General features: G+C 36.3%; 1 protein-coding gene across 2 annotated transcripts in view; it reads left to right on the top strand.

Annotated features, from left to right (window-relative positions):
• The window catches only part of LOC107105097 (dual 3',5'-cyclic-AMP and -GMP phosphodiesterase 11A-like), a 20,735-nt gene extending 14,166 nt beyond the window's left edge, over positions 1 to 6,569 (top strand). The window contains exons 15-20 of one of the 2 annotated variants that reach the window (XM_015405309.1): positions 909 to 1,009; positions 1,171 to 1,248; positions 1,343 to 1,394; positions 4,854 to 4,928; positions 5,053 to 5,136; positions 5,649 to 6,569. In XM_015405309.1, the coding sequence (XP_015260795.1) occupies positions 909 to 1,009; positions 1,171 to 1,248; positions 1,343 to 1,394; positions 4,854 to 4,928; positions 5,053 to 5,136; positions 5,649 to 5,936 (678 nt within the window). In that variant the 3' untranslated portion in view covers positions 5,937 to 6,569. Of the gene's footprint in view, positions 1 to 908; positions 1,010 to 1,170; positions 1,249 to 1,342; positions 1,407 to 4,853; positions 4,929 to 5,052; positions 5,137 to 5,648 lie in introns of both variants that reach the window. The other variant, XM_015405245.1, reaches the window with a different exon arrangement.
• Positions 6,570 to 13,452: the final 6,883 nt, after the last annotated feature.

The following is a 13,452-nucleotide window of genomic DNA, read 5'->3' as shown; positions in this document are numbered from 1 at the left end:
AATATATATATATATATATATTTGCTGATTAAAAAAGGTATATTGTGAATAGCTGAGTGTTGCTTTGTGATGGTCTGTCATAAAACATTAATTCAAACACAATGAAAGCTCTGGCTGTAGTGAGGAGAGCTGTAGAAAAAATACAACAGATGCTGTACAGTGTGGACAAAAATCAAAAGCTTTTAGCTGAAAAGGTTGGCTTGGTGCTCGCAGTGAATGTTGAAATTGGAAACAACATGAGTTGTGTGAGGGAAAGTGGATTTTCCTTGCTCTGAATTTCTACAATCTTTAGACTAAAGGAAAGAGGTGTGAGAAATTGCTCTGCTCCTCAAACTGAATGAATAATTTAGATTCTGCAAGGTAGAACAGCTCCGACTCCCTGCTGAACAGATGTAATGACAGTTAGCAGTTTGATCATGGGATGTTTTATTCCAATTATATTTCCTGCCACAAGAAATAACAAAGCAGCACCAATATGAGATATGTCTGTCTCTTGGAAGTGTACATCTGTTTAACAAGAAAATATATCTAAATTATACAGTATAGAGTGTAGCAACTCAAAATTAATCTATCCTAAAGTAAAGCAGATTTATTGAAACTACTGGGCATACCTGAAACCTCTATAGTGCAGTTTCTCCTAAGGAATAGTACTGTACATAAACTGCTGACAGGCAACACCAGTAACCACTGTGTTTTGTCTCAAGGGTGGATCAGTTTGATCACTAGCAGTATTCTGCATTGATTTATTTTAACCAAGGACATAGAGCCTATACGCATTGCTAATTAAATTTCTAATTTGGGCTTCATTTGACAGTGAGCGATGGTTTAACCGATGTCCAAATGTAAGTAGGGAATTTTTTTTGGCAGTTTTACAAATCCTGCTTACAATTGCGTGTTTTCTGTTGCAGGGGCACAATATCTTTGCCAACCTCAGCTCTAAGGAGTACAGCAACATGATGCAATTATTGAAACAGGCGATTCTCTCCACAGACCTTACCTTGCACTTTGAGTAAGTGGTCTTCTCTTTTTTTTTTTTACAACTAAACTTCAATACCTTTTTTACAGAATGCATATGTTTTGTAGATTAGTATAATATTGTTTTATAAAAAAAAAGTTTAAACATGGTATGTCATTTTATGTCCATTTTGTGCACGTGTCTCATTTATAAAGGCGCAGAACCAAGTTTTTTGAGCATGTGCTGTCAGGAGAATTCAGCTGGGCGGTGGAAGAACACAGAGAAGTCCTCAGGTTTCAGCACTTGCAATCAATAGATCTGTTCAAACTGTCAAGAGCAAAAACAAGATAAAGAAACAAAGCTTTTATATCACTGCTTAATCAACAGGTCTATGCTGATGACTGCTTGCGATCTGGGCGCTGTCACTCGTCCTTGGGAGGTATCAAAGCAGGTTTGAGCCACCCGTGCATGCAAGGATTCAAATTGAATGCATTTATAATTCCATAATTAACAGATATATTTATTGAGTTCTCATGAGAGATCTGTGCTTTAAGGGTGAGGCAAGTCTCAGCTGTCAAAACAAGCAAAACTGCACTGCTCTGAGCCAATTAAAAGAAGAAAACAGATTATTTTTTTATTTGTTCCTCTAAGTCATAGCTAAAGCATATAAGCCTCTGTAAGCTTCTTAATAAACTCTAAGTTAGTTGGGTTTGCTGGAGAGTACCATAGCCCAGTTATTGCTCTAATCTACTTAGCACACTAATCTGCTTACTGTTGGTCAGACACAGAGAAGTGTTGGATTCATCTGCAATCTTAAAGAGGCTTCCACCTGGGTCCTAGTGGTTTATTCCCCCTCTTTATTCTAACAACATGAGACAGAATAATTAGACTTAATCTAACAAGAGACAGTAAATATATGCTGGGGTATGCTAAAATTCAGCAAAATAAATCTCTCAGAAAGCAAAGTAGGAAACATCTATATTCACAAAAAACTTCCAAAAACTAGAGGACACAAAATTGGTTGTTATTTCTGGATTTTAATTGCATAAGTTTTCCCTTGCAACTTGCTAAGAAGCCTGCACATTTTTGTTACTGTAAACAGGAAGGATCTTATTATTTAGGCAAGGGAATGAAGAAGTAAAGAATTTGGATTGACCCTTATTCATTACTAGGGGTGTAAATAATAATCGTTTTGTATCGATGCATGGATGCAACAGCTGACGATCCGATCCGATGCATCAACATGTCTGCAAGAGTAGCGACTCATGTTTTTTTTTCTTCCTTCGGTCCATTTTTATCCATTTGCTCCTGGACGTGGTTCTGACTCCCGTGCTGGGGGGCGCTAAACCTATTTTGCCCTCCTACGTCGCTTTCTTTAGCCACTATTCTCTTTCCACTTGCAGTATTTCTTAATGCAAGGCCTTTCAGAATCTATAAAACAGATCACTATTTTTCAGTGAATGAGGTTTTCATAGGCCTAGGTGGAGTACAACTTTGCTACTTCTGTTATTTGCTGTTTTTTCTCAAATAAAATGCATAAAGATATAACAGCTTTCATTGATTTATTTCAAATTCGACACATTGTCTAGCCTGTGAGGTAAAAACAAAAAAAAATTGAAGCAATTAATTTAATCGAATCGTGGTGTATTCATGAGTATCGAAAATAATCGAATCGTTGGGTCAGGAAATTGATACAGAATCGAATCACCGTGTTGGGTGTGATTTACACCCCTGTTCATTACGCCTTCCCCATTTTATAATAAAGCCTAGCCATAAATTCAAACTGGAAGGCTTACCTAGGTTTTTGCAACCAATCTCCTCATTGTGCAACTCCGCTCCAGCCTATCTGTTTTTTAGGCTCCAGATTTAAGGACAACCTTGTTGTCTTGCTAAACTGCAACCCTGCTCATCCCCTTTACCACCTTCATTCCACTACCTCCCCTCATTAACCAGCCTTCAGTGTCTGGTGAAGGAATCTGGGGGGTAAGATGATGCTAACCTAGAGCTACCTGCTCATGCAGATCAAATGCATTCAGCACCAATGTCCTCTGTTGAGGCCTGTGCCAAAGGCTTATTGATTTCTTTGTATCAATAAAACTTTTCTATTATTACTTTTTTCTCTGTTAGTGCCTCTCCAAGTTATAATGTATGCATAGGCAGTAAAACAGACCCTTTCAACAATACTACGATGATCATCCTTGACAGTAGAATTCTGCTGTTTTTAAACCCCTCCCATTGATTCCTACAAAAATAAATCCTGTCATTGTGGACTAAATAAATCGCTCTTGATCTTTTATGTCCATGGATCCTTTCTCTGGAAGACTGTGGATAACTGCAAATTGCATCACTATTGTAGGGTCCTTCCTGAGGCCCCGTAGGTATCGGCCAGGCTTCTACATAGGATACGGATTCAAGTACACAAAAAACAGAAGCGAAATGAACAACATTTGAAACCTGCTGCCAGAGTCAGCAAAAGGGCAAAATAATTTTTTTAATAAAAAAGGAGAGACTAAATCCACCGGCCCTAAAGAAGCTGGAGCCCTTCTTTCTTAAAGTAGCTGCAGCTGTTGCAAAATATTGTTTTTAATTATCACTTGCTAAAAATAAGTTTCAAGGAATATGTTCTGCCTCTTTTAAAATGAGGCCTGGCTAAAACCATGGTAAAGCTTCCTTGAGAGCGACTATTAATGATCAAAAGTGTTTCATCTAGTTTATGGATTTGTCAAAGGTGTTCAATACTATAGATCACGACATCCTGCAAAGTAGGCTTCTATAGGTTGGCTTATCTGACCAAGGTGTTGGATGGATAATAAGTACTTGACTGGTAGAAAACAGTGTGTGAAGTTAGCATTGTCCTGATATACATCAACCAGTACTTTGGCAATAGCTGGGTATTTAAAACATATGAAAACTAATTTTTAAATGAATAAGCAGACCAGCATCAACCTTTGAAAGAAAGCCCATAATAAACACTGTTCAACAGTGTATTGATTATGCATAAAATATGGGCCTGTACCATGAAATCAAGCAGTTTAAATGGGTTCTACTAATTCTACCAAGAAAAGTGATGATTTGTCAAAACAAAAATATGCCTTAAGCTTATTTCTGCATAATCCCCAACAAATTCTTAATGATAGTATATATTTTAGTCTCTCACTCCCTCAGAATAATGAGAACACATTCATTTAAGTCTTATTACAGAAATTCAAATAATTAGAGGGAATTTCTAGTGTGGATGGAGCGATTTATTTAAATATCTGGCCAGAAAAAAAAACAATTTAATTATTTAATTACTAATTTTCATTTATAAAATGTATACTTCTTCAATAGAGCAGTACTTTTTTTTGAATTGATTAAGCTTAACATAGTCTGATGTAATAATAAAATAACAAAAATCAATAAACAAGAAAAATCTTGATCCCATACATTTTATTACAAGCTTTAAAAATTCATAATAATAATAATAATAAAATAACAAAAATCAATAAACAAGAAAAATCTTGATCCCATACATTTTATTACAAGCTTTAAAAATTCAGTATTTGCATAAAGTATGCGAAACATTCTTTATTAAGCAACTGTAGTTTTAAAGCTTTAATATGCTGTGGACATTTTATTTAATATTGTATGCAAAATTATATTTTCTTCTTTTGGAAAAATTCTTATTAGCTTAGACATGTAAGGCTTTAACAGCTGTCTTTTGAAACCCTAGTGACTTTTAATTCTTTCTTTAGAATTAAGGAAACTAGTATATTTGTATTAGAATAATGCAAAAACAAACTGCGTTAAACATTTTACTGTAAATTTACTTTTTAAATACAGACTTCAGCCAGCTTAAGCCTTCAGATGTTGCATCATGTCTGAGTAAAATAATGACTGCTTCCACTGGTGTCTGCAGGTTGCGGAGTTGGTAACAAGCGAGTTCTTTGAACAAGGCGACAGGGAGCGCTCTGAGCTGAAGCTAACCCCAGCAGTGAGTATGAAATATTTCAAAGTCTTTTCTCCACTCTGATGTTCTCAGTTAAACATATTCTGGAGAAAATGGTTGTGATGAGTGTCCTGGTTGTGGGTGACAGAAATTTGCTTCTTCCCTGTAGGCCATCTTTGACCGTAATCGCAAAGATGAATTACCGGCCTTACAGCTGGAATGGATTGATGGGATCTGTAAGCCACTTTATCAGGTAGGCAATCTCAACTGAAGCTACTAATTGAGTGTGCCTTGTTATTAATACAGTATATATTCTAATTGGATTTTACATGATAGACTAGCTCATGGTAATGAATTATCTAAAAAGCTGAATGAATTAGATGCTTTTTTGTTAAAACCTTCTGAGCTTTAGCAGAGGCAGTTTTACACATCCAAAAACTGAAAGGTTTTCCCTTTCTTTGCATAACTATTTAGACTAAGCCAGGCATGATACAGTAGTTAAGTGTGTGTCAACATGATTCTTATAGAAAATTGTTTGCATTGGATTATATTTATGGGTATCAGAAATGCATGCAACTTGCATGCCTGAATCCTGTTCTTTCCTTTTCACAGTTACAATTTTACATCACAAAATCCCAATAACATACATGTAGATTTTTTGTCTGTAACCTACACAAATAAAAGGGATTATTTTAAAAACAATGAATAGCAAAAACATATTTTTGAATTCTGTAAACAAGTTGTACTTTTTGGTGTCCCTCCAAGGCGCTGCTGAAGCTCAACAGGAAGTTACAGCCGATGGTGAATGGGATAGATGCCAACCGACAGAAGTGGCAGGAACTTTGCATGTCCTATCAGGAGAATAGAAGAGCCTCTACGTCCAGTCAGAGTACTGACCCGGGTCACAACACTGAATCAAGCGATGATGGCGAAACTAGCGAGTTTCTGAAGAAAACAGAGAAAACTTCACATGTTAAAAATACAAAGTTTGGGTCAAAATCAGAGAGCAGAGAGCTTTTAAGCCTCAGAGCTAACAAAGAGGTCTGTAATTAAACAGTGACAACAAAACATTCTCTGTAAAGAAATAAAGCAGAGAGATCACAAAACAGGTTGATTTTGTTAATGGCTTAAAATGTTCTGTAATTTTCTGACAAGCATCCCGCTAAACTGATGGGGTGAAATAAAATGCAGATTTTAATTAAATGAACCCAGTGCAGCGGCACTGTGTTAAACTCAGGAAGAATGAGCCTTACCCCAGTCGTTCATTAATCTACTTATGGGGTAATGTTCATATATATGAATGGGTTTCACCTCTGAAAAAAAGGCTACTGAAACCAAAGAAGAAGACACAAATTGTTGTTATGTTTTTGTAGGAACTCTTTCCAGATGTAAGACCCTTTGGAATGACTTTAATAACATCAAGGAATCACTGTGATGTGTCACACAATGCACGCCTGGTAAAATGTATCTTTTACTGCAGCAGCATCAATTTATACTGACACATTTTAGAGTTTGACCAAAAATATTGTGAGAAACCCCCATGTAAGATATCATTCAAATTGCATATTATATTGAATTGATAAATAATTCCTTTTGAATACAATCACAGGTACTACAATTATTAATATCCTTGCCTTCAGTACGGCACCATTTCTCTCTTTATTAGAGCTATAGGTCTTTTTTTTTAGGCACTTTATTTTTCTCTTTATCCCAACAGGTTTTGGCAAACATTTTTCTGTTAATTTGGTCATATTACCCATGTTTCTTCTGTTCAAAAATCTCCAACATGCAGGTTGCTCGTAGTGGCCATTAGAGATTTATGATTTTTTTTTTCATGCATCTAACAAGGTTTCCAGAGCCTTCAGAGGGAGAAAAGAGCACAACATTAATGTCCTTTGTTTTACCCTAATCCCAGCTAGAGTGTTTTTTGGCAGAAACAAATTCTATCATGTCATCTGGCCAAAATACAAGATTTCAGTTAAAGTCCTGGTACTGTAGAAAACTCCCCATGATCACTAGAAAAGGAAAAGGGTTTCTAAATTCTATGTAAAATGTAATCTAGTGATTATTAAGAGTTTACCAGTTTTTTTTTTGTTTTGGTTTTTTTTAGCAGAATCACAATCTGGCAGAATGCATGTGTTTCAAAGATAAATATATAGAGTCGCATTCGGACTTCAAATTTTTATGAATTTCAAGTCTTAGTACAGATACTGTTTGGTTTACATCTGAACTTTGACCCTTCAAATGCATAGACACGCTTTGATCTGAATTATTATTTCATAACATTCTTTTCACACTTAAACGTTACCAAATTTAAAGTCAGATTTTTCTTCGCAGTGCGTGACAGCCCAAAAGGTTTGATTTATTTAAATGCTTTTCATGCAGCTTTACAAGGGTGTGTTTACAAGTATAGAGGATGCTGTAAATTCTGTCATGAATGTAGACCAGAGCCTGATCATGTTCCATAATGTCATTTCTAGGCAGTCTAACTTTAGTTAAAATATATTTGCCTGCATAATCCTTTCTTCTAGGTTGTGCATTTACAGCTTGTTTCCAGAGTCGCATGTGATGACGACGCTTGCCTTTTTGTGTAGATATTGTGTGGGTCATTGAATTAAACTGTCTAGACTGTTTGTCTGTCACGTTCAACTTTCCTTAAAACTCAAGATAGGAAAATTCGAACAATTCTGTGACTTATTTTAAGATTGTATAAAAGATTTTCGGCAATTCCTTGGAGCAAATTATATTTTCTGTTTATTCATTCATTTAAATATTTTCACTTCTCTTTTCCTATTGCTTCAGATCTCCTTACAGTTAAGTGTTACTGAGAGGCTGGTCTGAAAAACTGTCTTATTTAAGCTCATACACAGCCACAGGCATTTCTGGGTCTCACTCTGAGAGTTATGTTCTAAATGTTTCCATGATTGTGATATAAAATAAGTCTGTTTTATTTGTACGTGCAGTATGTATTTTACTTTATTTGCAGATGCATGCTGGTCATGTTGTAACTTGCATGTTTAATGTTGACACTTGACATGTTGTCATTCTAATGCCTTTGATTGCCATATGAGATTTTCTTTGCACACAAGTGTACTAGAAATAACTCTTTGTTCTAAAATATTGTCTCTACTCTGATGTTGTTTAGAAGAACAGCCCAAATTTCTACTTTCAGCTGCAGGCCTTGACCAATTTATAAAAAGAGTTTTCACACCCTGGACTCTTTATGAATAGAAAATTCATTTAAAAATAGATTTTCAACAGGAAAAGAGCTTGATTCTTTTAAGAGAAAAGTAAGGAAAAAGCTTTAAATCTGGCAGCTGTGAGACTAAAATGCCTTTAATATGAAAGTGATGGTTTGTTGTCACATTAAGTCCAAAAAATTAAAAGCCTAAATGTGATGAATGTAGAATTTTTTGTTTTCCGTTTAAAAGCAGGTCTCAGTAAAGTGTACATACAAATGATGATGATGCACACAGAAAAATAGAGGGATATAAACCCTCCATGTCATGTTCTCCGAATCAGACATTAGGATCATGCCTTAACATGAAATAACATTCATAGATACTGTGATATGGCTAAAGATATGTTGTTCCTGAAAAAAAGTTATTTAAAATGTATATATATTTTTTCATTTATTCTGCAAGTGTAGATTTCAGTCCTTGAAGGTTGACTTTGGGGTTTGGGGATTAATCAGATTGATTGTCATGTATGCAAACCCAAAAGAGAAGGACTTCAGAAGGAAGTTAATTCACCCTGAACCTGAGCCATGGATGTTTTCATTATTTCTGGCATTTTTAATTTTAAAAAGAGTTTGGTCTATTCTACTATGATTGCATGGTTGAATTTGGCAAATTGAACTGCTAACAACTGCACTGTTTCCTTATATTTTCTGCAAGTAAATGCTTATTTTCTTAATGTCTCCCATTGTCATTCTCTTTATTTGTATTTTTTATCTAATTTTAACAGTCCATAGTTTTAAGCTATCAAATAAACAAGAAATGAACAAAGTAATGCTAACTACAAATACCATAACAAATTTATTTATAAAGCACTTCCACACCCAACAGGACCAAAGTGCTATACACAATCATAAAATACAAATAATCAACCCAGGAACGGCGGTCTCTTGTCCAGCTCGGTACCACCGAGGCAGCTAGAGGGGAACGCCAGAGCAGAATCTGAGCAGTAGGGATTCAGAAATCAGTCTTTAGCGCATGGAGCTAAGAAAGGGTGAATATTCCAGAGCACGACGAACTGAGAGAGACAGGAGACAAAGTTAGAACTAGGAATCCAAAACATCAAACTCACAGGAGCGAAGATCTGTCGTCAGGACAGATGCCTAGGCGTACCACAACGGTCGAACACTCTGGCTTCCTTCAGCTGACTGCAAACTCCTTTTAAGCTCCAGGCAAAGCAGGTGAGCCGCAGGTGCGGGTCACGCCCACCTGTCAACAACAGCCCAGGGGCGGAGCTAGATGGGGGGCCATGGGGGGCATGGCCACCCTAAGCAAATCACTGGCCACCCCTACCACTTTTTCCCCTCTAATAAAGACGTGGCAACAGTAGTACTCTCAAGTGGAATATTCAAACCATTTTAATTTTCATATATTAACATTTACTTGACAACAAAGATAATGTGGTTAATTATGCACATAAATATACTGAAATTAAAGCTAAGTACATAATTCATGCTCTTTTCAGAACTAGATTTTGTGTTATATGGGTTAAAGAGAAAATTATGTGTCTGCAAGTCATCAAAGAGTCTTCAGTGAAATCATAGATAAATAACTATTTTGATAAAAACGATATAAATAATCAGTTTATGTGGATATTTTCACTTGTAAATATCTTTTATTTGTAGAATGATTATTGATAAAAATAAGTAATGACAATGGAAAGGATATTTGCCCCAGAACCTAAACCTGAAAGAATTGTATCCACTATATATGCGTCTATTTGTTAGCAAAGGCAGTAGGAAAGAAAAGTTTGTCTTTATTTAGAAAACATGGATGTTGTGCTCATTCATTTTCCTGTCGGAACAGTGTAGCTTAACCCTGAGGTTCTGGCGCCTATCCACTTATGGCCACCCCTCAACTTACATTGGATATTGAATGGCCACCCTTAGAAAAATGTTCTGGCTACGCCTCTGCAACAGACACCTGTGGAAGACAATCAGCAGAGAACGGAACACAGAATCCTGACAAGAAAACTCTCTGAGATCATATACATCTGATGTTGCAGTGGTCCTTAGTGTACTGAGGGGTCTCGTGTCTATGCCTAGACACTTGCCTCATGCCTCTGACCACTGCCAAATCCTCTCTGCACCGGTCCCTAATGGTTTCCCCTGCGGTTGGTGGGCCCACTTGGGGATGGTCTCACTTCGCTCCTTCGGGCTGGGCCCGGCTGGCTGACCCGTCACCCAGAGCCTGTTTGACTTGGGAGACCCTACCAGGGGCATTTAAAACCCAGAAAACATACCTTCTGGGATCATGTGTTCACTGAAAACCCTCGCCTACATTACTTCTTCTACATTATAAAACCTCAGTTACTGCAGTTCAGTTTGTAGTTGTAAAGGGACAAAATGTGGAAAATTTCAATGGGCGGTAAAATGTTTGCACAGCGCTGTTCAGTAAAGATACCGTTGAATTTCTGAGGCTTTGAGTCTCTCTAATTCCATTATTGACGTGAAGAGAATGCAGAACAAGACATCTCATGTTTATACCCTTTGTTTTTGAGAGCAGACATAAAAAGATTAATTAACAGTTTGGAAATTAAATTCTACTAACCTCCGAAAAGTCATGCTTTTTGTGTAAATAAAGCATCACAGCATCCAGACCAAGAGCACATTGTGATGACAATCTTTACATTTTCACAGAGTTTCTTTCCCTACCCCATCTTTAATCTGCAGATACTGTTTGATGTTGGTTTTAATAAGAAGGAGAGGTGAGGCAACAGCAGCAGCAGAATTCAGTGCAGTTCAGTGTGCTGTGCTGCCAGCTCCTGAGCTCCAGCCAGAGCCGGTTCCTTAATCTATAATTTAGCACGGATTGAGTTTATTCTCCTCAGGGTCGATGATCAGGGGGAGAATTGGATGGAGAGAGGAGGGAGAGCCTCCCATCCTTGATACAGAGTCTGGCTTTCCCTCAGATTTTGATTTCTCTCTCTCTCTTTTTCTCTTTCTCTCTTTCTCTCTCTCTTAAAAAACAAATGAACAAATGACAATTGGATTCTAAATGGTCTGCCACCTTTCTATCTATCCTACCATTTGCACCTGTTGGTTCCACGCTGTGCTCACTTATTTTACCACATTAGCCTTCCAAAGTTTCATAATGCTGGAAGCACAGCTGTTGGGAAGAATGTTTTCGCTTTTTATATTCCCCTCTATGTGGAAAAATCTCCCTAAAGATGCTAGGCATTCTATAGAGATTTTCAAAGCTAAGTTAAAGTAAACCTTTTCACCCTGAACCTATACATCTTAATTTTATGTCAACATTTTTTCTTTACTTAGTTCTTGCATTTTGTTACATTTTTTATGATTTGGATTGTTTTATTTAGTTTTTCTGACTTTTTTTTATTTTTCAGTAACTGCTAAACAATTTCTATGAAGTTACTTTAAACTTTATGAAATCCTTTTATGAGTTCATTATTACTGCCTTAAGCCACATTACAAAAATACATGCTAGAATATTAAGTCCATGTTACTCCAGGGCAGGATCAATGTCAGCTTTGCGCTCCTTTACAATGCGGACATGGAGTGGAGAGGCCCTCTTTTGCATGTATATAAGGAAAAAGAGCATTTTGATTCTGACCTTATTGTTCTTATATATGGTGAAGATATGCATTCATTATTAATGAATGCTGAGGCCTTGTCCATTTTGAACAGAACATAATCTGGTTACTCAAAGTTCAGCAGGATAAGCTGCTCAGCACTCACATTCACTGGCTCTGCTTTCCATATACCCTCAATTCACAGAGTGACATGTAACTCGTGAAGCCAGTGACTATTAAAGACATGGGTCCAACTTTATTGCATTTTGTAAATAAAATTATATAATTTTTGGTTGTTTTCTTTATATTTTTAGCATTTTTTTTGGGGGGGGGGGGATTTGGTTCCCAATTGGTTTTCAGTTTATTGTTTCAAATAGTATTTTTTAAGATTGTTTTTTTTTTATGGTTGTGGTTATTCATCTGCCAGGTTGTTCTAAGATCTGCTCAACTGGCCTGATTCAACTGTCCAATTTTACATATAAAAAAATAAACTCTTTTAACTCTTCACATGGGAATAGGTTAGCATGAGAACTTTGAATACTGTGTGCATAAATATTCATAGTAGTGAGATCAATCTATTCAAAGTACTGAATCCATTTAGAAGGTTGTTATAAATAACACCTGCTGAAGTAGACTATAAATATCAACACATATTTCCAGAAGTAATACTCCAGAAATAGAGTAGCGCTGTTTTTCTAATGATAATGTAGTCCCTGATGGTCTTTATTTTCCATAATAAAAAGGTGGGGGCTCCATCATTCTAAAAAATTACAGTGTGGATTTGGTTGCCTGTAGCAATGCATATTAAATCAGCACATTAATCAGGTTTTATCTAAAATTACCCACAAAGGAGCTTTTTGTGTAATTAGAAAAAAATCCAACAAATTAATCACTGTAAAATAATCTACATTAACCTGTGATTTCTTTTGGGATTCTCTTTCCATTACTTACAGAATTTACTCTGCCTAATTCAATGCTAGGTGGTAGAACATGTGGCTAAAATAAGTATACCGGTAGCATATTCAGATCATTGGAACTAAGGGTTCGCCTGCAAATTACCCCACATCAAACTTTGCATTTCACACACACGTATGTATTATTAATAACCATCAAACCAAGATAGTCTGTTGTATTTCTAAACATACACATGTGATTTATCTCTACTGCTTTGCAATAGAGAAGTGGCATAATTTGCACCACTGCATCCAATAATTGGACTTTATGATGTAAGGCTTGAACTAGCTTCAGAGTTAACAAAATGTGAGTCTGTACACTGTATAAGTCCTTTAACACCTCTTAAATTTTCATTTCATGACCTACAGTAAGCAAAGATACTTAGTAAGCCCCAAACTTTTATGACATGTATATTAGGAAGAATAAAGCTGTTTTAGACATGCATTTATATTATTCTGGTCCATCGTTTTGCAGTTGATCAGCTCCTTTATTGTTGCTGTCTTTGTGAAGTAAGGTTAATCAAGGTCATTTTAGTTGTAAATAACATCCAGCTACAGCAAACTGTGGACATCCACATTTAAATATCTGCCTACTTTGGTAACTATTGAGAACTCTTCCAAGGAAATAGAGAATTGAAAGAGCACAAATCCCCATAGTGACAAAGTAGAAAAACAAAACAAAACATCACAATTGCCATTGTCATTATTAATATCAAAGATAAATGTAACAAGAAAGTTAGAAAAATAAGACTTTCCTCAGAGACATTCTAGCTTCCAAATGTTGTAGCAGCTCCTGCAGAACCTAGGTGTGGCGGAGCAAGAGGAGCATTGTGCGATGCTATCCAAAA

The sequence above is a fragment of the Cyprinodon variegatus genome, unplaced genomic scaffold (genome assembly GCF_000732505.1).
Source record: "Cyprinodon variegatus isolate N-32 unplaced genomic scaffold, C_variegatus-1.0 Scaffold2, whole genome shotgun sequence".
NCBI classification, from domain to species: domain Eukaryota; kingdom Metazoa; phylum Chordata; class Actinopteri; order Cyprinodontiformes; family Cyprinodontidae; genus Cyprinodon; species Cyprinodon variegatus.
This window is presented reverse-complemented; position numbering and strand designations above follow the sequence as displayed.